The sequence below is a fragment of the Amphiura filiformis genome, chromosome 1 (assembly GCF_039555335.1).
Source record: "Amphiura filiformis chromosome 1, Afil_fr2py, whole genome shotgun sequence".
NCBI lineage: Eukaryota > Metazoa > Echinodermata > Ophiuroidea > Amphilepidida > Amphiuridae > Amphiura > Amphiura filiformis.
In genome coordinates this window covers 35,979,370-36,006,063 of record NC_092628.1, presented here as the reverse complement: position 1 = coordinate 36,006,063, position 26,694 = coordinate 35,979,370, and the positions used below count along the sequence as shown (strand labels likewise).

Genomic DNA, 26,694 nt, shown 5'->3' with positions numbered 1-26,694 from the left:
AATATTAAATATATATGATGAAAAATGGACCAAATTTGCGTGAGAAAAGCTAAAAGAATCAAATATAAGGTTAACTAGATGCCACAGTAATGTGTTTTACCAAACACGAATATCTATGCCCGTGACCACACCTAACCCCCTTCCCCTATTCACAAACGAAAACTTGGTGAGCACCATGTGAAAGCATGTTGTTTTAAGATTTCATTTGATATACATGTAATGCTCATAACACTGGACTGGCCCACACTCTCTCTAATACCCTACCAAGCCTTCACTCTCTTTTATACCCCATCAGACCATCACTCTCTCTAAAACACCACCAGACTGGACCACACTCTCTCTTATACCCCATCAGACCCTCACTCTCTTATACTCCACCAGACACTCACTCGCTCTAAAACACCACAGACTGAACCACACTCTCTCTAATACCCCACCAGACCCTCACTCTCTCTAATACCCCACCAGACCCTCGCTCTCTCTTATACTCCCTCAGACACTCACTCGGTCTAAAACATCACCAGACTGACCCATACTCTCTCTAATACCCCACCAATCCTTCACTCTCTCTTATACTCCACTATACACACACTCTCTCTAAAACACCACCAGACTGGACCACACTCTCTCTAATACCCCACCAGACCCTCACTCTCTCTCTTATACTCCAGACACTCGCTCTAAAACACCACCAGACTGGCACACACTCTCTCTAATACCCTACCAAGCCTTCACTCTCTCTTATACCCCATTAGACCCTCACTCTCTCTAAAACACCACCAGACTGGACCTCGCTGTCTCTAATATCCCACCCCTTAACCAACCACACCCCTTGTCCCATCATGACAACCTTTTGAGGTGGTCCAAAATCAAAAATCAAAATGCCTACACATTCCCTTTTAAGGGAGTTTTTGTCAAGTGATTAGCTTCCTTGACGTACGATTCAGACCTTTATCATTGCAAACACAGGGAGCTAACAAAATACTACATATTGCGCTACACTGTGTTAATAGGTCGTACCTATTTTGCTTTTTAAAGCATTTAGACTTTGTCTTCTGGGGATGCTGCTAATATAAAATACATAAAGGGTCATGGGTCATCATTGTACCAATTATGAACCCTGAGGGCGCTGTAGTTCTTGAGCTAGAGCTGTTTGAAATTTTACACATATTGCTCACTGTAGCCCATGACCTTTAACCTCTGGGGTCGATGTTACTGCAGGTAATATCTAAGAGGCATGGCATGGGTCATCATTGTACCAAGCAAGAACCCTAGAGGGCGCTATAGTTCTTGAGCTAAAGTGGTTTTAAAAATTTACACATATTGCCCCCTGTAGCCTGTGACCTTTGACCTCTGGGGTCCTGGCTACCATAAGTTACTTCTAGGGGTCATGTGCCATCATTATACTAAGTATGAACCCTGAGGGCGCTATAGTTCTTGAGCTAGAGATGTTTCAAATTTTACACATTTTGCCCCCTGTAGCCCATGACCTTTGACCTCTGGGGTCGGGGCCACCCTAGGAAATTTCTAGGGGTCATGGGCCATCATTATACCAAGTATGGGCCCCGAGGCTATTTTAGTTCTTGAGCTAGAGGAGTGCAAAGAAGCGTGAGAAGAAGAAGGAGAAGGAGAAGTCGAAGACTAAACACAACAAATACAATATCTATGCCCCGTTACACGGGCATAGATAATTTTTCTTTGTTCTGTGACAATTTTTTTTCACCCTTGACACCAATTTGTTTTTGTCCAAGGTGGAGCAGATTTTTTAGGTCTGAGGTGGAGCAATTTGTTTTTTCTTCAAAAAACTCCCTAGCCCACCCCTTGATATCTAATGGTGTATCCCTAACTAATATCTTCTTGACATATCACTTACAAAGACAAAAATAACATTAATTTTTGCAGTGCACTTTCCTATTTTGAGTCATCATTCTCTGTTTCCTGTCAGTGCTTCATTTCCATGGTTACTGCCACAAATTGTGTGTGTCAAACGTTATGGATCCAACCAGTAGTTTACATTGTATATGTCACTAATCTTCTGGCATTTAGATTTCTTAGGTTAACATGCTACATGTATGGAATTAAGCTTCCAGTTCCTCTATTTGCATTTTACATAATACATATATTTGTTTTTATGTCTTCCATTATGTTTCATTCACTGTAAATTGTATGCCCAGTGGCCGTGGACATGGACAGCATGATTTTTAGTGTCAAGTTTGTACCTTGCATATATTGTTTCCTCTTTGTAGTAAATGCTTTAAGTTGTAACTTTAGGCTGAGGTCACTGCACCTCAAGCTCTACATTTAGCAGTGTCTTTATCCATCATCTTCCTATATAAGAGGTTTTTTTATAAAATAAAATGAATTGCTTTTTCCATTGTATATTGTAAATAAAATATATTTATATGTTGCTATTTCCATTGTATCATGGGCAATGTATGTTGTTGCATGATGGATAAAATAAAAATTGATTGATTGTTTGATTTCAAAGGCAATATAATAGAAAGAAAATATAAACTATTGCTGGTGATGTTTTGATTTGCTTGACAATGCCTCATTTCAAATATTGATTTCAATTTTAGTTTTGGTTTTGGTCTCATGGTTTTCTATTATCCTGCCTAACCTCTTGACTCACACGATTATTGATATCTTTGTTTCTACCTTTTGTTAGAAACTTAAAATTTGTATCAAGGAGATTTGGTTTTCATTTCAGTTTCTTATATAATGGTGTGAAGAAGAAAATCACTCGGTTTGAAGTTACCTGATCTAAGTATACAAAAGAAATGTTTAAATTTCGCAGTGCAATATTCACAAGGAGAGAAATCGAGCATGTCAGTCTACATTGAAAAACGTGCTTTAGAAAATCCAATAAGCTATGAAAAAATATAGACCATCGAAATATATGCATTCGAAATTACAAAATATATCAATTGAAATATTATGAAAACCATGTCCGATTTGCTTCAAACAAAAGGCATATTGGTCAGTGTACTTTGCCCTACTATATTAACCTGTTTAAAACATGCTCACACCATCTTCTAGTTTCCAGAAAATGCATCCAATACCACCTTAATGAGGAGACAGCTTCAAATCCATGGCATATATCATTGAGATTGTTCATCAACCTTTAGAAGAAAATGAGAGAGAATCACATGTCCTCAAATTGCTCTGCAGTGAGCACTTACTTGCTCATGTTGCTAAGAGTTACATAACAACCAGTGTACTTTGAATAGACTGCAACCTTAATGCATTTATATACTGTACTTTAGGGTACAGTGTGCAACTTCCTTACCTGGATAAGTATGGTCAAACTGAACAGTCCATCAATTGTTTGTGATTATCTGGAAAGAATAAAAAATGACAAAATTATGTGTGACTTGAGCATGTGTCAGTCAACAAATGAAGTTCCTGGTAATGCCACCCATCCATCTGCACTTACTGGCATGCAATTATTTTCTTCTTATTGTTACACATTTTTTGACATAAATTTTCAGATATGGGAGATTGTTCAACACTCATTGGCAGGTCCGGACCATGTAAATTATTATAACACCCGGTTGTAACGACTCTTCTTGGAAATAAATCACATCAAATGAGTTAAATGCTGGAAATTTTCAGGGATGCCAGTGGCCTGTAGTGAAAAAGAGTGTGAATTTGGGCTATAAAGCCTCAAAACAGGCTGAAAATAAATGAAAGTGTGGTAATGCGGAGTAACAAAAAGTAGGAAATCAAGCAATTGCCTGAAAATAGCTGTCATCCCTGAATATAAGCATTCACCTTATCTTGTACGATCACAGTGGGTGTTAACAAATTAAATAACCACCGCCTTTAATTTTGGAGAAAACATTTTTACATTCACAATATATAATATTTAGAATGAACAAATTATTTACTTTTAGTAGAAAAACCCACAGAGTAAAAATAAGCTTTTAAGAGGTTATTTAAAAATAAAAATGAAAATAAATTTCATTTCAATAAGTTTGAAAAAAGGATGCTGATGCAAGGCACGTGATTTGTAATTTTTTTTTAGCAGATGAAGAAGAGGAGTAAAGAAACTTAATAATTATAATAATTTGACATTGGGCTATTCCATTTCAAATCCATACACCCTATGAAAGACATAATCTTAATCTTCTACACATGGTGGTAGGATATAAATGGAATCACCCATTCAGGTAACCCCATTTGACATGCATTACTTTGAAATTGGCCAAACATTTACCCAGGCCCGCGACACTCCGGCACTTGTTGAAAGACATCTAGTACAGCAGACAGTACATGTACAATGTGATTCTCTCATTTATAATTAGGATTACGTCATTGCCAGAGCTTGTTTATTTGTTCATTAGAATGATTGACAGCGGTGGGCGGACTTATACTCTAAAAATGTGATTCTCCTATAAATTATAGGTCACTAGGTCAATTTGGACCGTCTCTTCCTCAGATCTCTATGTAGGACTCTATGGTATCTTCTCATTACACGATCGTAGTAAGACTTGGCCGGCGACGACACTTGCGAATTGCCTGTCTTCAACTGCTGTATAGCATGGTATAGGGAGTTTGTAGAGAGTGTCCTATCTCATTATTAAAGGATCTCTGATTTACCCAGATACCACACTAAATATTATCTGCAATCTTAAATCAAAATGCAACTTTCATTGCAGCCTCCAAAAGAACCATTTGTGTTCTTACTGTTCTCAGGCTCTTCACTCATGAGCTAGCTCTCATGGGTTTTCAGAAACTTGCAGGATATATCTAGTGAGAGGGAGTCCCTATATATCATATATAATATTCTGTAGTGGATGTTAAACTGATAGGCCAAAGGGATCTGTGGGAGTTATTTGATATGACAGAATTGATATACTGGAGGAAGTTTCTGGTTTAAATGGGTTTGCTGTCAGACAAGTATAACTTTCAAACTTATGCCAGGTGTATATTCATATGGTGCAGCTATATACCACTGTTAAAAACCAATGAATTGGCCAAAATCATAGCAGGATGTTGTCGTAAACTTGATATTTAAAAACCCTGTAGCAACAAGCACATGGTAACAAACAGTGGAAAAATAGACAATTTTTCTAGAGGTGCTCCAAAAGTGATTTAACCTGGCCATTGAATAAGGGCCTGGGTTCAATTAATATTTACCATAAATTATGTATATATACATTATGATTGTTTTTCTGCCTTTTTTTATTAGCAAGTGAGTCAAGTATTTGTATGTGATTATGCCTATTTTTGAAAATAGAATGGCCCAAACATAAACAAGTTTTTGACGCTGATGCAGAGGTAAGTTTCACAATCACATGGTTTCAGCAACATCAAATTCTGTTTCCTTGCCTGTATGCGCACTCTATCGGAAGGGAGTGAGTTTCTATTAGCGTTCAGATGTAAGAGTTTCCGCTATTTTCCTTCCTCGAGAAGGAAAATGTTACCGGTAAACTCTCGCCGCTATTTGCCTATAAATAGCCAGGAAGGTCAGTTTCTATTGAGCAGAATTAATCCCTTATCCGTCTCTTTACCGGTAAATGGTCCCATGCACGCTAATATAGATAAATGACTGACTATCATTGAAGACTGAGTTCCCTATTATTCTAACACAGTGGCTGGCCGGTCAGATTGATTGTTCTGAATAATTCAGCATCAGCTGAAGTACCTCCCTCAGCTTCCCTCCCTGCTTGGGAAATTTACCCACAACCAATAAAGTACAAGGGTAATGCAACATACAGTGCACTAAAATGATCAAAAGGAATAACCACAATTGAGTAATTGATCTAATATAATCTGACAATGTTGTCATTGCATGTCAGGTTTGGTAATCAATTGTATCCTTGTACCAAAAGACAGGTCAACTCAAGGATTAATATTACTTCACTTGAAATATGCGCAGCTTCCATGCATGCTTATAAATGTTTTTACAATGTATCCCCAATGTAATTTGGCTTTACAAGCTGTCAAGTGAATGTGATGTGTGCCTCCATTTCAAAATTTTGAAATTGATATGGCGATGGATATGTAAGATGTTTCAAATCAAGTTCAGAATGTGTTACCTACACATGTAGATTGACTGCTCCATAGTACAAACTACATTGTTGCATTTTTTGCTTTTACCGACTCTGAAACAAATTTTACTCGGCTATATCAAATAAATTAAAAATAAATTTTGGATTTATATACAGCCTGTCTCAAAAAAAATTGTGCAAGTGAAAACCGCCCTCTTTGGCAATTAGAAAATACCGTTGTGACATGATGCTTACATCAATGTCAAGGGCGCAATCTTAGCTCTCAAATGCCATTTGTTCTGTTCAATTTGCTTGTTTTAATCTCGAGATATGTTTAGTTATCAAAGATAACTTGCAATACAATCACCTGTTTTTGAAATTATTTAAGGGGGGTTAGTTACTTTTTTTGAGGTGTTTATTAGGTGACAAGGAGTTAAATAATGTAAATCCAGTGATATGGAATGATTATTTATCAATGCCATTCTTGTCAAAATATATGAATGCAAATGATGCTGTTTATTTTTTAAAAGGATCTGGCATGTCCAACAATAACTTTTGAATTATACAATTCAAACTATGTTTAGTAACTGTTACCCAGTGTGTCATTATCAATAGCCAAACAGCAACAAAGCCATAATATCCGCCATCAACTTTAAATTTTGTTATTCTGGACCCAAAATGGTGGAATAATGAAATGAAATAATATTATGAGGTAAAGATAAAGATTTATTTTGGCAGTTACAAGTTCCATGGAGAACTTTTATGTCATAATACCATTTTATGTCAAAATTACTCTGTTAACCTACAGACACAACAAATTTGATTCCATTTACATGTAGATGCAAGTCGAATTCCATTTAGATTAAGTTGGGACGTCATGTGTAAACATTACAAATAAAAAAGTCAGGTCTTTCATGATAATATATTCATGAAGCATACAACATCTAAATTTGTAAGTTACTCTTAATTGACTACACTATCAGTATATAATCTGAAAATTTTGACACAGTGCTGGGCAAAGCTGTATTGATAACCTGGATGTACAGTAGCTGGTGTACTGTGTATGTAGCAGATTTATAGCGAATCTTACAAGTCATGTACCAGACCAGAATAGATCAGAAACGGATATCCTAGCTCTCAGATTAAATGGTATACAAACATCTTGTATTAGACATCATAATTTAATGGTTAGTTAAATGGGGATGTCAATTACAATTATCATTACTCAACATGAATCAGGATAGGCAATATCAATAATTGATCATTTGTGATATGCTAGAAAGTATGATTTGTTTTACCATATGTGACCCGCTCTGACAAAACCAGGAACAAGTCGCATTTTTGTCATTTCATGATTTGAATAAAAATGTAAAAAGCAATAGACAGTAAGCTTTAAAATAATACCAAAATTATATAAATATATAGCATCAATACTTTTGTAAATGATACCTTGATATTGCTGAGTAATATGGGCCAATTAGTTTCCTGCCTAATACCCAGGATTGAATAGGGATTATCATAGTTCAACTTAAAAATATTGATTAAATAAACCTCCTTTTAATAAGTACTTTCAAGGATTTGAAAGTCCACTTTAAAAGCCATATATTATAACATTTCCATACAAAATAGATTAGTATGTCTTTGCCATAAAATGTAACCTTTTATTATCAGATATGTCCCTTTTTAATTTTGAGCGAACAACTGAGGTAAAGCAAAAAGAAAATCGGAATTTACTATCAGCGCCGATGTCGCCTATATGTATCACTCCATCGGTTGTTTTATGGTACTATCCTTTGATGTGTATATCACGCCATGTATACATACTGTATTACTGAACATCGTGTACACGTTCCACTTACATTTCCATCGTAATAATAAAATGACGGTTCCTGAGTTTTATTTTTAAATCTCGGAATTTGACAAAACTACAGCACCTATAGTCTTGATTGTTACAGGGTAAAGTACAATATAATCATGTAAAAAACAGAATTTTGCAAAACATATTGAGGGCGTTTCTCCTTGGCAAATGTTATAATATGGCTTTAGTCCCACAGTCATGAATACCATAAAATTAAGAATGCCAAAATTTGATTTTTTAAATATTTTTAAAGACCTATAACTCAAAAATATGTCTGGCGACTTGTTCCAGGTTTTGTCGGAGCTGGTCAGTGGTCACATATATTACCCGCTAACTAAATCTATGAATGTTATCCCAATCATTCATTCAATATCACTTGCTTCAAATATTTTCAAGATTTAGTATTGCATTCATCAACATATTCATCTGTGTTGGTTTTATTACACCATCCTGATGACACACACAATGATTTTCATCAACTTGGACATTTACAACCTAACTAACATCTCTTTCATGTCCTTGGCAAAAGAATAAACATTCACTTGATGGACAGTTGATTTTATCGACTGTTTTAATTTAAAAATATGTTCTTTTTTTTCTGTTTCAGACAGAATATCGCCTTTTTCGCTCTTATTTTTAGACGTAAATTATTCAGGGTCTTAGCCCCGGTCTTAGCTAGTTAGGATTTGACAAGTGTCTGTCATTTTCACCAAAACTGCCTGTCCAAAGTTTGACCCTGAAAACATAAACCAGACCTCTGCTTCTTCTGGGGTACTAAGTCAGTTAAATAGATATTGCCTTGATTTGTTAGTCTGGTTTTGTTTTGAGTTCACAGAACTTATTCGAGCATTATTTTTAGAATCTGGTACAAGGCACAGGCATTGATTTTGCCTGTCCCGGGCACATTCCTGGGAGCAAATTGCCTGTCCAAAATGGCAGGTGGACGGGTGAGACAGGTGCCATGTTCAATCCTTATTCCTTAAAAGGGCATTTCATGATCCACAACCTCATCTCCCCCCCACTTTTCTCAATAAAAGTTGAGATTTTATACCACTGGAAACCTAGCCACATATTTATGTACAAACAATTTCTTGCTGATTAATTCATTTAGCAAACATATATTGCAAATTTGAATTATGTTCTGGTGTACCAAAATGAAATTACAGCAGTGGCCTATGGAGCAGTGTAATACACGTAATTATGCATAACTCGCAAACACAAAATTGGAATCAACTGGAATTTTGGGAATAAGCTTTTTTCGTGGATATCTACTGAAAAATGTCATAAAAACAGGATGCTGGATCACGAAATACTCCTTTAATAAACCAATGCTCTAATGATGTGAGATTAATTTGGTTCATTATATTAAATCACAAATTAATCCTCCTGTGCCAGTGAATGTAAACGCATCCCAAAAAGAAAGTATCCAGTTTGATTTTGGTCCATAAGTCAAAGATGTGGTCTTAAATCAAGACCTACCAAAAGTATGTTACAGATCAATTTATTCCGCAGAGTTTGATACCCCATTTGTCCAAATCAATGCAGAATTGATGACACAATGACCTTTTGAATGCAATCACCTCAATTTCAAAAGTTGCAGTAAATTCCTACTGATTTGGTACTGCTACTCAATATGGACAGCAATATACCAAGGCCAGGGCGCATCAGAAGTCTCGCTGAGAGCATGGGCCGCAGATGTCTGGCAATCATTGATGCAGCAGGAGGACATACCAGATATGGAATGTGAAAAGTGAACGGGGAAACATTGAGGAAAGAGTAAAAGAGTATTTGTATTGAATAAAACACATGAAATGGAGTCAAACAGCCTTAGACCGTCTCTGTTATTGTGTACCTTTGTGAAGAATCTTGAGAAGCAGGAAAACAACATCAATAGGAATTACTGCAACTTTAAAAATTGAAGTGACTACATTTAAAAGATCACTGTGTCATTATTTCTGCATCGATTTGGACAAATGAGGTATCAAACTGTGCGGAATAAATTCATCTGTAACATACTTTTAGAAGGTCTTGATTTAAGACCACATGTTTCACTTATGGACCAAAATCAAACTGGATACTTTCTTTTTGGGATGCGTTTATATGTCCAGCATACAATGTCTTAGTCTTACAGAAACCATGTAATTCATATGCTCGTATCATATTAACTGTCTACGAGTGTGTTGGTTGAAATATGTTCCATAAGGCTAATGAAATGAAATGATTAGTTTCCTGTCATGATTTCATTATTCATTATTTTGGAAAATTTCATTATTGTCAAAAGTTTCATTTATATGGCTATTACCGTAACCACTCAAGTATAAGCCCACCTTCGGCTATAAGCCCACCCCCTATTTTTTAAACCATTCAGGGAACAAGGGTGCACTCGGTTATAAGCCCAGTAGTCATTTTGGCTAAGTTTTTAAATCATATCAATGCTTTTCTTTCACATTTAAGAACAAGTATTTAAAAAATATCAGTTAAAAATTAACATTCCATACTTAAAATTTTAAAAAAATTGACAAAGATGATAGAAAATACTGATACATTGGGCACATGTACAAATGGGGAAGATTTTTCTTATTTTTAAATTCAACTACTAGCCCCTCCCCGGTTATAAGCCCACCCCCATTTTTGAAGTTAAATTGCCCATCTAGGGGGGTGGGCTTATACCCGAGTGGTTACGGTACCTATATTGTTGATAAAAGACCAGGTCAAAACAGGTATTACATGTATTAATGCTAAGATCATCATTACAGACATCTTGCAACAGATTGAGAAAAGATTTGAATTTGTTTTTATAAAAATGAAAAGAAATTTGCAATTTTTGTAATCACTAGAAACATGATGAGGTAATCCTTAAATTTTCATTATTTACCACATCCTCTACACCTACAGCTAAGAAAAACTGCTGATTATGATCAGCAGGGGATGTCACACATTTTCAGCGTGTTTCTACTGAGCAGACGGTTGCGGGTTAATTCGAGTGAATTCGGGGTGATGCGAGGAATACGCGGTAACGGCCCCAGCAGAAACAGATCGGGTGAAGGTTAATGCGCGGTAATGCGAGTGAATCCGTCAACCACCTATTGAGGTGGTTAATAGTGGTTAATACGCGGTATCGTTCGCAGTAGAAACAATACGGGTGACGATTTTGCGGGTGACACGGAAGTTAGCCTATTATAATACAGTGTGAGCATTCAAAATCTGACCTTGAAAGGTCACAAAAACTATTTGCTGGACTTCCATCTTCCCCACTAAAATATGTGGGTAGTGAATTGTTACCCTGCATTAACAGCGCAGTAGAAACGACCCGTGAATGCGAGAGGATTGAAATGCGGGTGAAGGTGAATTCGCGGTAATGCGAGGTGCTCAGTATAAACACGCTGATAGAGAGTTTCAATTTTCAGATAATTGACTTTTATATGAAAATAATGAAAGTTTTGGTCAAAATGAAAAAGTTATGAGGGAAACTACCGTAATAATTTCATTTCATTAGCCTAAGCCGAACAATGCATCTTTCACCGAGTGATTATATTTCGACCATTACACAAATTTAAGATAGTTAATATTGTTATATATCACTCATACATGTATACATTAAGTTCTGTTACTTGAAAATAATGTTTGAGGTAGGAAATACACTCTTTCATCAACATCAATGTGTTTTGCCATGACACATTTAAATTTAGGATTCCACTCCATAACTAAATTGGCAAGTCTAAGAGTCAGTGCATGGCCTGGTGCACGCAGTACTGTGATGGTACAAATGATCACATGGAGAGTGATGGTAAAAATGATAAATGGCAATCAATGAACTGTTTAGAATTGATGTGGTAAAGGGGGATGTCATTTTCTTGTTGGCTACAAATTTTCTATGACCCCTATCTCAGGTTGAACATTTTTATGCCCCCCCCCCCCCACCCTCCCTTCTTCCAACACAGACTCAAGACAGATTGTTGGAATTAAGGTGCGGACAGCGCAAAAACTTTGATTGTAAGTGTAAAGAATGTGCTCAGAGAGTGTGAAAATTTTGATTGCAAGTGAAAAGGATGCGCGCGGAGTGTGGAAATTTTGCATATAATTAAAGATTTTCCACACATTACGATAGTAATTTAAAAGAATGTGTGTTAGCAGACTTAAATATTGAGTTACAAGCCCTTATAATAATTGTATAACCCCCTATTTTGTGGTATAAAAATTCTATGACCCCCAGTATATTTATGACCCCTCCCCCATTCTGAAGAAAATGACAGCCCCATCTGGTTTACCCAATATATATTATATGTAGAAGGGTCCTTTGAATTGCGCAGAGCAAGCAAAGTTCCACAATAGTTTACTCCATGCAATTTGTTCGGGGCACTCAACTTTGGAAGTGAGGTGTATGTGCCTACCGGAGTCGCAAATTAGGGGCCTATCGGGTACAAAGCGTTATTTTAAAAAAGGGGGTCATTGGGTACAAACAAAATAAAAAATCATTGGGTACAATATTTTGAAAAAAGGGGGTCATCGAGTATAAGATTTTAAAAAAAGGGTCATCGGGTAGAAAATTTTGAAAAAATTGAGCAAAATTTTGAAAATTTCAGCATAATTTTGAAAAAATGGAGCAAAATTTGACAGTTTCGGCATGTTTTGGTTGCATTTTGATGATGCTATTCTAGAAAAAAGGGGTCATTGGGTAGCCGCAACCAAAAAAAGGGGGTCATTGGGTAGCAACTAAAAGAAAGGGGGTCATCGGGTATAGTCGGCTTCAAAAGAGGGGGCCTATTGACAGGCACATACCGTCACTTCAAAGTTGAGTGCCCCGAATTTGTTTTTCTATTTACAATATATATGTTTCCATCTGCATTTCATTTGAATGTCCAAATGAGAGTCAACCAACATAAGATATTAATATAGAAACTCCCCTCAGTTAGCAAATTGGTACAAAAACTCAGAATATCTATCACCATATGTTTTGAATCAAATGATCACATATAGTAAATGACATCATTTTTGATTAAGAATAACATTTGCATTAGGGAGTGATGTGATCATTATGAATGATCAAACTTGGCTGACATGTCAATCAAGATACATCTTTCTGTCAATGATGACTAAGTCATATAGCTGCCCTACATGTCACTTATTGAGTTAAAGGGCTAACCTTGATGGAGGATCTCCAGGGGTAGCCTACTGCAGTGCCAAGTACAATAAGTGTTGCTGAACTTAACTTAAAAATCAGAATATGTTTGTGAAGGTTGTCATTCATCCAGGTTGTCATTCATCCAGGTATAATATATATTAAATTGGAATATATTCTAGCACATTTCAGGCTGTATGTTGATCTGGCGGCAATTGGTCATTGACCTGTGACAAGGTGGTGTTTCCAGGGGTCGTTGATTTTGAGTCAAACTTCTTAGGAATGTTTTTGATCACAGAATTATTAGCCCCTGTCAAATTATAGCGCAGACCGCCTCCCCTGCTTAGTGAAGGTTGTTCTTTCTTTACGTACATGTAGTAGGCATGTCCACTAAAAATTGAAGTACTTTTAAATTGATTCAGACCTAACTTATTGGCTGGGAATTGATGAAAGAAACATTTTGGCGTTTAAATAATTTTAATCTTAAGTTTCATTCCAGAGATATGGCTTTTCGAGTGTCACGGTTTTATATAGGGCTGCTAGAACAAGTTAAAAAGTTAAAGTCCAAAAAGGAATACTAACAGAAAGTGCAACTTTAAGGTACTTTTTCTTAATGTATTTATTAACTAGCGTTATCTGGAACATTATATTTGCTTATAACAACATGAAAATAAGATCATCCTGAAAATTTAATCGATTTTGTTGACATACAACAAAAAATATAAGACCTCAAAACCCATGGTTTGTTTGGTGAAACCTCAAGCATGATCATAGATGGCCGCCATGGAAAATATCTCCATAGAGGAGATGAACAATAAGTGCATTATTTCAAATGAATAGCGGTAGTCTTAAACATTGTTCAATCTTTTAAGGTCAGCACATTTTATCTTCAAAATTATTATATTTCATCATGGCATAAGTTTGGTAACATTAATCACTACCAATTTTGAGAAATTTGCACCAACTCAAAGGTTATCTTTACTACATTGAGCAATACACTGTGTGTGCATGGAAGCCATGATCACATGATGATGGATAGCATATGAAATGGACATGGTAGTGAGAAGTGCACGGGAAGTCCATGATTTGAGATGGGCCGCGGTAGGCTTAAACATTCTTAAATTTCTTAACATCCTGTACATTTTTTCTGCAAAAATAGTTAAATTTTATGAGTATGTAAGTTTGCTTGTCTGATTCACTCCAAATTCGGAGATAATTGCGTTTGAACACCTGATGCACGGAATGGTGTCACTTCAACCTGTTGTAGTTCTCATCTCATTAAATTTTTCATTAAAAAAAGTTGATCTCTTCATGAAGGAAGGTCTTCTCTATTTACTGACCAAACAGGAAAAAGTTTGGTTAATGTTTTCTGGTGGAATCAGGAATTTCTTGAAACACCCTGATATAGGCCTACATTTGGATCAAAACAAGTATGTGCGCCATTTAACAGGCCTGGGATTTCTTGTATCGATCAGTTTCTCCATAGACAATACGTGTGTGAGTGCACGCACACAGTAAATGAAAAATCGTTCTAGTGGAAACTGTATTGAGAGTGGGCATCCCTACATGTAGATCAACAAAATCACCACATCTTTGTTGTCAAAGGTGTGATTTGTGCTGTCATCTGACCTGTCATTACCAGTTTTATTAGCTCCCTAAGTGGATTTCTAAGATTGGATTGTTCAGTGTGATCCAGAAAACTGTATAACTATTAAAGTCTCATTCAGTGATCCCATGCAGTCATTCAAATTGTCATTTGGTATTTTTGAAATTAAAAATTTGGCAAAAAATGAAGAAACAGCAGTATTGACGAAGTTGAAGCCCCATTCAAATACATGTAGCTAATTTATATAGGGGAAGGTGGGGCATAACGGAACACTTAACTTTGAGGATGCTCTGTGACGTCACCATAAGTAATATGACTGTAAAAATTATATGTTCAGTTGAAGTTTGTATTTACTTTTAATATACCATTAACCAATATAACTTGAATCTTACAATTTTTATAAAATGAAGAAATATTTTCAAAAAAAACCCGTTTTGCCCCACTATCGGGCAAAACGGAACTATGGGGCAAAAGCGGCACCCTGGGTGTAAACTTATATCAGTTGTTCCATCGGTAGGCCCTAGGCCTAGTTATATGTAGGCCTATATTCAGTTACTATATTAAGTGGGCCTACCATCTCTGTGGAGTGAGTGGTTAACTTCTTATAGGCCTTGTAGGCCTATAATATGTATGACCAATATTTGATCAGAAAGAAATATTCAGTAGGCCTACCATCTCTGTGGAGTAAGTTATAGTTATATGTCTATGTTTCAGCGAAGTGTTTACTATGTTCGAGTAGGCCCCTAGATAACGCCTACATTTCCTTGAGTGAAGACAAGTTATGTCCAATTGGGGCAAAACGGAACCCATCTGTGGGACAAAACGCCCGGGGCAAAACGGAACCCTGTTCCGTTATGCCCCACACCTAGGGTTCCGTTTTGCCCCATACCCGATTTTTTTAGAAACTAGAGTACCTGCAGCTGTGAGGGCACTGTAGCTGTATGTGAGAGCACCACCAGCATCAGATAGTGATATGACCTTTGACCTCGGTTGACCTCAATTGTATCTCGGGCATGTATTCCCCTCGTATCAAGGATTCCACCCACCAAGTTTGAGCCCGATCGGACAAAGTTTGAAATTTGACCCCTCCGTAATGACCTTTGACCTCGCTTGACCTCAATTTTATTTTGGGCATATATTCCCCTCGTATCAAGGATTCCACCGACCAAGTTTGAGCCCGATCGGACGAAGTTTGAAATTTGGCCCCTCCGTAATGACCTTTGACCTAGGTTGACCTTGATTTTATTTCGGGCATGTAATCCCCTCGTAAGGATTCCACCCACCAATTTTGAGCCCAATCGGACAAAGTTTGAAATTTGACCCCTCCGTAATGACCTTTGACCTCGGTTGACCTTGATTTTATTTCACGCATTATATTCCCCTTGTATCAAGGATTCCACCCACCAAATTTGGGCCCGATCGGACAAAGTTGAAAAATTTGACCTTTGACCTTGACCTCCGATGACCTTTCAAACCACCCCATAAACGTGGAATGCCCGATACCTATCTATATCCGAAATATCGGAACGATGCGTCGAAGCGCGGCGAAACGCATAGCCGGATAGACAGATGCATAATTCATCGTAGCATATAGGCCATGCACTTAATACAGCTCATGGCTAGTACCTTCGTGTTTACAATATACACAATTATTTGGGAATCCAATATTAATGAAGAAAAATTTCAGCGCATTAAACATATACATATCTTACACCAGACGGGTAGTAATTTTTTGACTCGATCTTGCTCGAATGTCAGTGGATTGTTTCAGATAAATTTTTTGTTGTAAATCCTCGTAGCCATACTTGTGTTCCTCAATATAATTTGCATAGACGGCAGTATTGCGAAGGTCTATTTTTCCAGGTGGTTCCGTTTTGCCCCAGGGGTCCGTTATGCCCCACCTTCCCCTACTGTCAAGGGTAAAATTACAGATTCATGTAAATGTCTTTTATTTTGTCCTTAATACACAGCTTTCAGCTGAACTACTAGCTACGCTATGTTTGTTAGCACATAAAAGACAAGGTACCAAAATCTGAATTTTGATGATTTTTATGATCATCCGGATGAGCAAATCACTGAATGGGCCTTTAAACTACATTGTATACAACTACATGAATGTGTGGAATTTGCAGCCCTTTGTGTTGGCATAACATATTACTTTATATTTCTAAATTAGATTACAGCATAGTCTACATAGAAGTGGTGGAAGAACCCCATTGTTTCTGGGGTTTTATTGGTGTCTTAATATGTCTAATTTCTATCTCTATAAGCTATACAGCATTCTGGACTAATACTTGCGGATAGTGTCTGATTCTGGGCATTTCATGCCTCATGTCAATTTCATTACAATGACACACTTTTCCACAGAATGATTGACTTGTGATTTGATGTTATTCACAGGTGACACAAGCAACAGTTGCGGCTGCAAGAATGGAGGCAGATGCTTGCCTAATGGAAAATGTGACTGCTCATGGGGATTCCATGGTTCTTTCTGTCAACTATCTTGCCCTGACAACTTTTATGGCTCAAACTGTGGACGAACTTGTACCTGTGGAAAAAATGCAATATGTACACCAGATGTTGGTAGCTGCAGGTGTAAGGATGGCATGGGGTAAGTGAGTCATTTAAAATAAATAACAAAATAAACCAATTGCGGTTAGACCTGAGATGTCGTCATTTATAGTTTTTACATTATTCAATATACAAATAACCTATTTTCCAGCAAAACTTCAATTAGGCATATACCCTTTCTTCCACCAGGTTTTGTTAGCATGCACCACACATATTATGAGAGTGAAGGAAACTCAACTGAACTGAGCTAAGCAGTAATTGATAGAAATGAGATATTAAACAGTAAACAATTTAGCTTTAATGCTCTGCATGCTAGCCATAGGCTTCAATATAAGAAGTCCCAAGTTTTGAGATATTTTCTCAAAATATCAAGAGCTATCTTAAGAACCACTGAACCAATACTAGGCTTGTTTGTACTCATTTTAATGCATTTTTCATGCTGATTCCAAATATGGTCATGAAAATTCACATTTTTGAAATTTTTAACAAATAAAAAAAAAATTGAAACTTGTCGTCTGCAGTCGACACCCGCGTGAAGAGAGTTAAACAAAAACATTATACTTAGGCCTAAAACAAGAAGATTTGTATTGCCCTTTTCAACCGACCTTAAAATTTGAAAAAAATAGTCATGTTTCTTTTCTTTTTTTTTTCATATTTGAATGTTCATATTTGGTATAAAATACACAAAAATTTTGTGAAAATGTTTTGCCTGTTTGTAATTGCCAAGCCTCGATATGCTGAACAATAGTAAAGTAAAACACTGTTTACTAAACCTACAAATATTTTACATTATGCAATACAAAAGTAGAGTAAAACTATATAAACAGATACATAATCTAAAAAGGTAAGTATATAGTAAAACAAGTGCACTCAATATGAAAATACAGTCATTAAAAACATTACACAATATTAGCAACATGCTAAAATCCAATTCACTTCTCTAAAATCCCAGGAATGACACCCAAACAATCCAAGACTGACAACCGTTGACCCAAATGTTAATCTAATCTTGAGTTATTAGTGTTGAGCATCTTTCTTTATTCTGTTACTTTTGTTCCCTAGATTGAGGCAAATCATGTTGGTTGAATTATGGACCCACATACATTGTAAGCATGGATATTTACAATGTACCAGCTGAAATTCTTACAATCAGAATCTCAAGACACAAAGTTTGTTGAAAGTGGCCTGGCCTGACTGACATTTTAATGCTAAAAGTTCCTTTGTTAATGTTATACAAGCAAATCTGCAAACAAATTGTGCAGCTTCCAAATTGTAATCATATTTTTCATTGTGTGTTCTACATTTAGATATAATTGTGCAGACAGATGTGCACCTGGTAATTTTGGTCCACGATGTGAATATGAATGTAAATGTCCTGATGGTTTACAATGTAATCAAAGTACAGGAGATTGCTATCCGAAACAAGACACAGGTAAATCTTGCTACAAGTCACTATATGTGATGTGACCAAGCAAAATCAGTCGCTAGTCGGATATATTAATTTTCAGGTACAGCCAAACAAATGAAATAATTTCTTTTGCTGTCTTTTGTTTTGGAAACACTTCAACTGTTCATATCTTTGGAACTAAATGTTCAATTTCAATGGAGTTTTCTGTAAAATGTAGCTTTGCAAATGCTTTATACAATCATGTAAAAAACTGAAAATTGAATATGCCCGACTTCAGACTGATTTTGCTTGATCACACCACATATGAAGAATACTAGACTTAATTTGAATTCGGCTTCAAAAAATAATAAGTTGACTTGCGCTTATCGACCAATCTGAAAACACAGGGTTGCTGTTTTTTTACAATGTCATATTTTGGTTCATTTGCAAAGACCAGAGCTCATTTGATAAAACAACTTTGAGATATGATCTCAGATGTAAAACTAGTTGCTCGATAAATGTTCTGGTTCATTGCGCAGGTACAATGTATCACTCAATGCAGAATTTTTGAAGCCTTACTTGGGCCCATCTATGGCAGCCATTTTTTCCATTAGAGATATCCTCAATATTGTTTTATCAAAAGATTTGGTATTTTGCAAATGATAGCTAAAAGATGTGGCTTTCATATTAAGTAAATATTGAACAATTGGTGAAAACACATTGAAAACCTCTTAACATTTGTTTGGGCCCACTCTTTATGGGGCATCCTGTATGACCAATGATTGTGTCTTTCAATGGCTATATCATGTATGATTATGATGACTTACATTAAAATTAATTTGCTATTAATTCACACAAGTTGCTAAAAATAACAATGAACACTAAATAATGAGGGTGTAATGAGCAAATAGCGCTTCAACTAACTCATAAGCATTTTGGAACTATTATTTTTCCACTTTTCTTTACAGCTAAAATGCTTTCAGACTCACACCCAAAGGATCGGCCTCCACCTCCACTGCTAAGCTCCCCAGGACCAGGATCAATAATGCCAAACTTTTTCACAGGAAGTCCACTGACGCAAAGACAAGTAGCTACATTATCAAGTCAGGTTGACACTACACTTACAACCACATCTGTATCATCAAACCAACAGCTAAACTCAGCAAATAGACAAGCTAATGTACGTGTAGCCAACAGACCAATCAACAGTCCATCAACATATAATGAAATCAATGCAATAGACAAACCTGCAATGAAACCAACCAACAGAGTCACAACCACATCAGCACCTGTCACAGGTCACTCTACAACAGTTGAATATGAATTTATTAATCAGAATGGCTCTGCTGGTCCCATCGACATCCAGAATGCACCTGACCCTCCAGTAATTACAACAGCTTTCTATCCATCCAACAAGTTATGGGGTGTATTGGCTATGATTGGCTTTTTATTGGCCATTATGGTTGTATTGTTGGCAACTCTCTTAGTGAAAAGGCAAAGAACAGTTGCAGCTGAAGACGATGGCAAATTACGACGGTAATTATGGTTCCATTAACTTTTCAAGTAATGTTACATATTATTTGATGCCATTGTGAACATGCATACCAATGTGCTGCATGGCTTACTGAATACTTGTGTTTTCATCATGAATCAATTAACAGATCTTGAAAAGTCATATAAAAACTTTAAAGTCCAAAGTCATGGAAAACATCCCCATAATAGTACAAATAAGTGCTGCACTTGAAATCAAATACATGAGAGTAAATCATGCACAAGTGTGATCGCACACCAGCACAGACAGGCCACCTCAACATTTCCAGAAGTGTAATTTGTAGCACAACTCAACCTCTGCAAGAACCAGTCTTTGATATTAAAAAAAAGTTGTGGACATGCCGATTATTTTTAGTTTCAAATGGTGTTACTAAAAATAATGTGTATGCTCACATTTCCCTCACTATAAGCCTATATTTTCATAAAAACGAAGCTAAATAATAATAGAGTTTTGGAATTAAATCTAATACTGGAACTTACTTTTTGCAACTATTGCGACGTTGCGTCTGGAACCACCAGACTTCATCAGTGTGAGTGCTGGCATTCACAACTCAAAATATTGAACCTGCCTGGTTCTATCACACACTAAAGGATGGTAAAAACAGAAATTCCTATTATTTATTGTCCAATTCTCAAAATTCTCCAGCTCGCTCCACTCAACAATACACATTTTTTCCCATTGGAAACCTTGGAAAGTCTTGAGTCTGCAGTTATCTCATGCAGCCTGCCAAACCATTTGCCATGTGACTCTGTCCTATGTGAAGTACATTTTTGGCATCCTTGCTCTTGTATGTTTGTTTTTTGTTTGTTTTTATGTATGTTGTTTATTTTATTGTGTTATTATTTAAATTTCAGACCAAAGAAACTTACACAAGAAGACAACATCTATGAAACTGTCAATGAACTACAAAGAAATTCTGGTAAGTCACCTATGTCAACTTTTGATTAATTCATGCCTAATGGTTTTAGTAATAAAATATTACTTTCACACATTAATACATTACAGTAAATTTATTATATACTGGGACCACTTCTGTGAATTTCAGTGGCAACAATTTTTGGTTTTTCAAAACAAGAAGACACAGCCAAGGGTTCTGTAAATTTATGGTATTATACATTCATTTGACCTTGGCAGACCAGAGTAGAGTTTTGATTGTTCCAATGAGTCCAGTAGGGCTGTACAAGATCGAACAGGATAATACAATTGATTTTCTGAAGGTCAGGATAGACCAAATATTTATTGAATAAAATTGAATCCCATGCACATGAATTCAAAGGTTAATTTTGCCTTGTTTGTCACCTTTTTCCCAAATGGCCACCATCCACACCCCAAATATCATTCTGTATAAATTGCTACGTCATCCCACATGTCTTTTGGGTTTTATGATCAGTCAGTTTATTATGAGTCAACGAAGTAGTAAATATATGGAATTACCAGCTTAGCAGAAACTTTGATACTCAGAATATTTTCATATGATGATAGTTTCCCTGCTGAACAAATAGATTATGTGGTGGTCGTATAATACCCAGCCCTCCCCACAAAAGGCAAAAACATAATTGTAAAATGACCACAGGTTATCCATAAATGACCTCACATCTGTTGACATCACATATGCCAGTGTATCCAAAGGTTGTTGTGTCCAAGTCCATCAAAGCATATTAGAGAAATTACCTCACTTGACCCCTAAATGACCTTTGACTTTGGGTGCCATATCACCTACATTTCTTTGACTAAGACATCATTCCATGCAAGTACCATAAAATTATCAACTTCTGAATTTGAACAGATTTGTAAATTGACCTCAAATTACCCATAAATGACCTTTCACACATGTCATTTTACCCCATTATGTCCAAGTCCCATTTAAAGTTTGTACAGCCTATTTATCTATGATTGATCAATTTCAACTCACTTTTTTTGTAACTTGTTTCCTTGGCAGCTTTACAGCAACATCCACTTCATATAGTATTATTTGGTTCTCCACCGAATGCACCAAGCTCCCCAAGACCAATGACTCCAACATCTCCAAGACCTACCACACCATCATCTCCTTGTCCGGGAACACCCTTGCTTCCTGTGTCAGGAGCTCCACCATTCAACCAACCTGCACATAGAAGTGAATCCATGAAGGTTAGACAAAGCACTGATACACTGCCTAAATTACCACTCAAGACAAACTCAATGAGAGAAACTTCACAAGAAGGTGTTAAACTGAGAGCCAAAATGGCTGCCAAGCGTCCTCGCAGCATTCATGGACTATCAGGAATCCAAGAAGGGAACTATGCTGATGCCTTTGCTAATGCAGACTCAGAAACATCAGCAAGGTTTTCATTTCTTGAAGATCTAACAAATGGTGGAGGCATAAAGAAACCTTTTTATTTCACTCTGGAAGCAGAAGAGGCTAAATGTAAGGGGTATGATAATTTTGAACAATATATTCCTGGCACTAAAGCAGATAGAGAGAAAACATTAGAATTAGCTAAACAGGGAATCATATACAGCACTGTTGAAAGAAAAAGAAAAAACAGAATTGCACAAGCTGCTAAAAATGGAAACTATGAGAATCCACCTGATGTTTTGCCAGTCACAAAGTGTGACCGACCTGCTCTAGTTCGAGTTGACTCTAGAAAAAGAGTAGTCAAAGAACTGTGTACTCCTATTAAAGGAGAGAGTGTAAAACACACTTACGGAAAGCTTCAGCACAGTACATTAGATGACAGTAATCATGTGTATGGCCATTTAGGACCAAATTCTTCAATGATATCACGAAGCAGGGAATTATTAGACCAAGATAATGGTTATGATCAAATTAATAGATCTGCATCATTAACACCTTCAGATCCACATGTTGTAGAAGCAGAAGTTCATTCTGACAATATTTATGACCAACTTGATAGAAAGACAGGGGATATACTTGTTGATTCTTGTGGGAAGTTACAACGAAATGATTCTGCACATGGAAGACAGCCTGTGTATGACAGAGTGCAAAGACAAGACAGTTTTGCACCACACTCCATGAATATGATGAAAGCACACACAAGAGACTATGATCATGTGGAAAGAAGAGACACCATTTTTACATCTGTCTCTCCTGATATCAGTGTTGCTACAGAAAATGCTGATATCAAGAATAATACTTTGGAGATAGAACAGAATGTTTATGGCCAATTACATGCTGTGAATTCGGTCACACCACCAAAACCAACACCATCATCAAGGAGCAATTTTGGAGCAAAGGTACTGAATCAATTTCGATTTGGTCCAGTAAAAATGAGAGCAATCCCCTAGACGGAAGAATGTTACTTATGCTGATTTTTGGCTAGATTTTAGTTTGAAAAAAAAAGTTGAAGATTACTTAAGAGCTACCAATTCTTTACCACGTACTGGTGTTGAACAATGTATGAACAGTGATGGTAACAAGGATATATCTGGCAAGAGGGACTTGAAATCAGAGAGTCACAAGGTGATCATTGAGGAAAATACATTAAAATGGACAATAACCAGAAATCAGATGGGTATGAAAGTGTAATTGAGAATACTGAGGAAACCAATGAACAACAAGAATGCAATCCAAATACTGAACAAGTCACTGATTCAAACATGCAAGTTAATATACATTGCCAATTACAGAAAAGGTATTCCAGAATACAAGAACATATGCAAACTAAATTTCAGTTGCAAAATTCATTAAGTCTCCCTGAAAACATCTCAGAGGAATCAGACAAAAAGGAAGAGACACAGTATGCTGAACTACGCTCTGTAGAAGATTTGACAACATCGGATATTCAAACTTATGATCAATTTGATAGGACAAAAGTTGTCTGCAAGCACGTGAGGTCTGCTTCTGATACAGCAGCTATACACATAGATAAAGCTGCTGGCTATCAACAGATATCATCAAGCACTATGGACAATCAAACTCATGAATATGATCACCTGGAGAGGACCTTTGGAGGAAGTAGGCAAGACTTAGTTGATGAGGAATGTCCTAATAATTGTTATGATCATATTGTACAAAGTGGTGAGGAAGTTACTCCACCAATAAATAAGTCTATGAGCCTTGCAACTGAGGATGGGTGGGTGATTGTACAAGAGAAAGATAACAAAGTTAATGAAAAGAACAAGTCAGTGGAAGGTGTGAAGACAGTTAGCAAGAAAATGCCTCATCAGTATTCCAATACATCTATGTATGAGGAAATATGGCTTGAAGAACCAATTAGTGATGGGTAAACAATAACAGGATAATCAATATTGGTACGTTGCACTAGTTTGCAGTTCAACTGTTCAAGACTCTTTCCAACCATGCCTGACCCGACCCAAAAATTTGGAACAAACCCAGCCGATTCGGACCGATTCATTGCACACCTGACCGGCTTCTGTTCAACCTCATCCTGATCCATTCTAAGAATGGCCTACTTGTATGCAATCACCTATATAAATAATAATTATGGATACACACTTGCATTCACCTGATGTGAAATTTACTGTGAATTAAGAAATAAGTCGCCACAACACCGCTGTTGTGAAATACTTTTTTCCTGTTCCCGACTCGAAATGCAAGAAAGAACCCGGATCCGGCCCAATTCGATGATATATGTCCTGAACTGAAAATTTTGAAAATTTTTTTAATCCAATCCGCTTTCAGTCCGGAGTATTTCTGATTTTTGGGTTAATACATGTCATGTATTCTGTACAGGGTATTTCCCGGAAAGAATGCCCTACAAGTGGGTCCTTGACACAGAATTTTTTTATGTTTGTAAAATTTATTCTTATTTATATCAAAAGAGAGCCATTTGTATTGAGAGCTTGTGTGTATGAAAATGAGCTTATACTGTGTTGATAATTGACATTATAAAAATGTATATATCACTATATTTTGTATTCAACATACTGAGATTTCAACAGAGCATCCACAGATGAAATTGGTCAAAAACTGTCAATTAAATCGGCCATTTTTAGGTAAAAGAATCAAACATGGGTCCTAATAATTGGGCAAAAACTGTCAAATCTGACATTTTTTAGGTAAAAAAATCCCTACAGAGTTCCAGTGTCTCACGCCTGTCAAAATGTAATTCGAGTACTCCCCAGAAGCTGCATTTTAGCCAACACCGTTAATTTGCCAGATTTTCCATTTCAATTCTATACCTAAATTTATGACAAGCAAATAATATCCGATGAAATATTGCCATGAAATATTACTGACCTGGTATGACTTTGGTGGTGCAAATAAGCCTATAGCCACCTTGATAACTTCTGTGCTTTGAAAACACTCTCTGTGAAAACAAGAAAAATTTCAGTACAAATAATTAATTATTACAATGTAATTATAAAATATACTTTCAAACTATAATAAAGCATCTATACTTCTTCTCACATTTCATACAGTCACTTGATTTGAAGTATCCTAACATAGTTAACATGGTAATTTGAGATCTCTACTGTTGGCTGCATAGTTATAAAGTGTCCAAAAATAACTTACCCCCCCCAAAAAAAAAAACTTACAAAACATTTTTCTTCATAACCTTACATATAATTTGTTGATTTGAAAAATTAAAAAGCTGTGAATAGAGGAAACATTTGTCTACCTTCTCAAAGTTCTCTTTGCTCAAAAATAATCACATTTTCCAAAAATGATGCTTTCATAAATAGTTATACTTTCCAACATACATGTAATAAATGAACAAAAATGTTCTCGATATCAACATGATCAATCGTGGTTTACTTCGCTCATGCAGCTTGTTTGTTTTCTTTAATTTTATGTGTCTGATAATTCAGCCACCCATGCAATGGATCTTTCAGTATAAAATAATAATTCATTAACATGAATTTTGACATGAAAGGGGTTTCTTTGAAGTTTTTATTCAGCAGGTGTTTCAAAAATGGTATTCACTATTGGAGAAATAAGGTTTATAGTTTGACTTAATTCTTTGGTTGACAAGAAAAGATGAAATTTACTTGTAAATGGTAGACTGAAACAATTGCATAGATCTAGAGTGACAGCTCTCTTGGATAAAAGGGTACAAGTCAAAGAGGCAATGGCCATCAGAGATTGGTTGAAATAAGGGGTTGGATATCAGCATCCATCCAGCCATCAACTTCTTGTGGACACATTATGATTATTACTACTCATTACAGGTATAATGTTCACCTTTTTGGTCAAATGTATACACATGGAGAACTTCTCCATTTTGAAACAACTGCTAATTAAACACTCCAAAGATAACCTCATTCATGTCAAAATTCATTTCAACAAATCATTGTTTTTAAACTGAAGTTCAGGACATATCAAGTATTTGCATGTGTTGAAAATGTAGGAATGAAGATCTTTAAAGGGATATAACGTTTTTAGAACATTGGAAGATATATAGAAAGATTTTAGCTCTTGATCTCAATACAAAAATATTTACCTCCATAATTTTCAGCTGTTACTACTACAGCCTTTGCCAGTGGAATGACCTGATCCAACACTCTTGAAGTGAGACGTAATTCAGGTCATAGAACTTTGGTAACTTGTAGCGCCCTCTGTTTTTGTTCAGAGATGGTTGGTTGGTTGGCCTCCGTACACATTACACAAATGTAAGTTAGAATAGAATTTGTCCATTCAC

General features: G+C 36.3%; 1 protein-coding gene and 1 long non-coding RNA gene across 2 annotated transcripts; one reads left to right on the top strand and one right to left on the bottom strand.

The window, feature by feature from the left end:
* Positions 1 to 3,288: 3,288 nt before the first annotated feature.
* Positions 3,289 to 26,643, bottom strand: LOC140146259 (uncharacterized). Its single transcript, XR_011858216.1, has 4 exons — positions 26,497 to 26,643; positions 25,293 to 25,362; positions 22,002 to 22,193; positions 3,289 to 3,338 (listed from the first exon to the last, which is right to left on the bottom strand). It is a non-coding gene; the product is annotated as an uncharacterized lncRNA (long non-coding RNA).
* Positions 16,986 to 23,385, top strand: LOC140146250 (uncharacterized). Its single transcript, XM_072168035.1, has 5 exons — positions 16,986 to 17,190; positions 18,458 to 18,582; positions 19,506 to 20,073; positions 20,944 to 21,008; positions 22,029 to 23,385. The coding sequence occupies exons 1-5, from the start codon at positions 17,186 to 17,188 to the stop codon at positions 23,375 to 23,377; spliced, it is 2,112 nt and encodes a 703-aa protein (XP_072024136.1). The 5' UTR covers positions 16,986 to 17,185; the 3' UTR covers positions 23,378 to 23,385.
* Positions 26,644 to 26,694: the final 51 nt, after the last annotated feature.

What these genes read in the sequence shown, in the direction of transcription:
- LOC140146250 (XM_072168035.1), top strand. An exon ending in GACGATGGCAAATTACGACG is followed by an intron (nt 20,074 to 20,943) that starts GTAATTATGGTT and finishes TTTAAATTTCAG; the next exon opens with ACCAAAGAAACTTACACAAG. An exon ending in TGAACTACAAAGAAATTCTG is followed by an intron (nt 21,009 to 22,028) that starts GTAAGTCACCTA and finishes TTTCCTTGGCAG; the next exon opens with CTTTACAGCAACATCCACTT.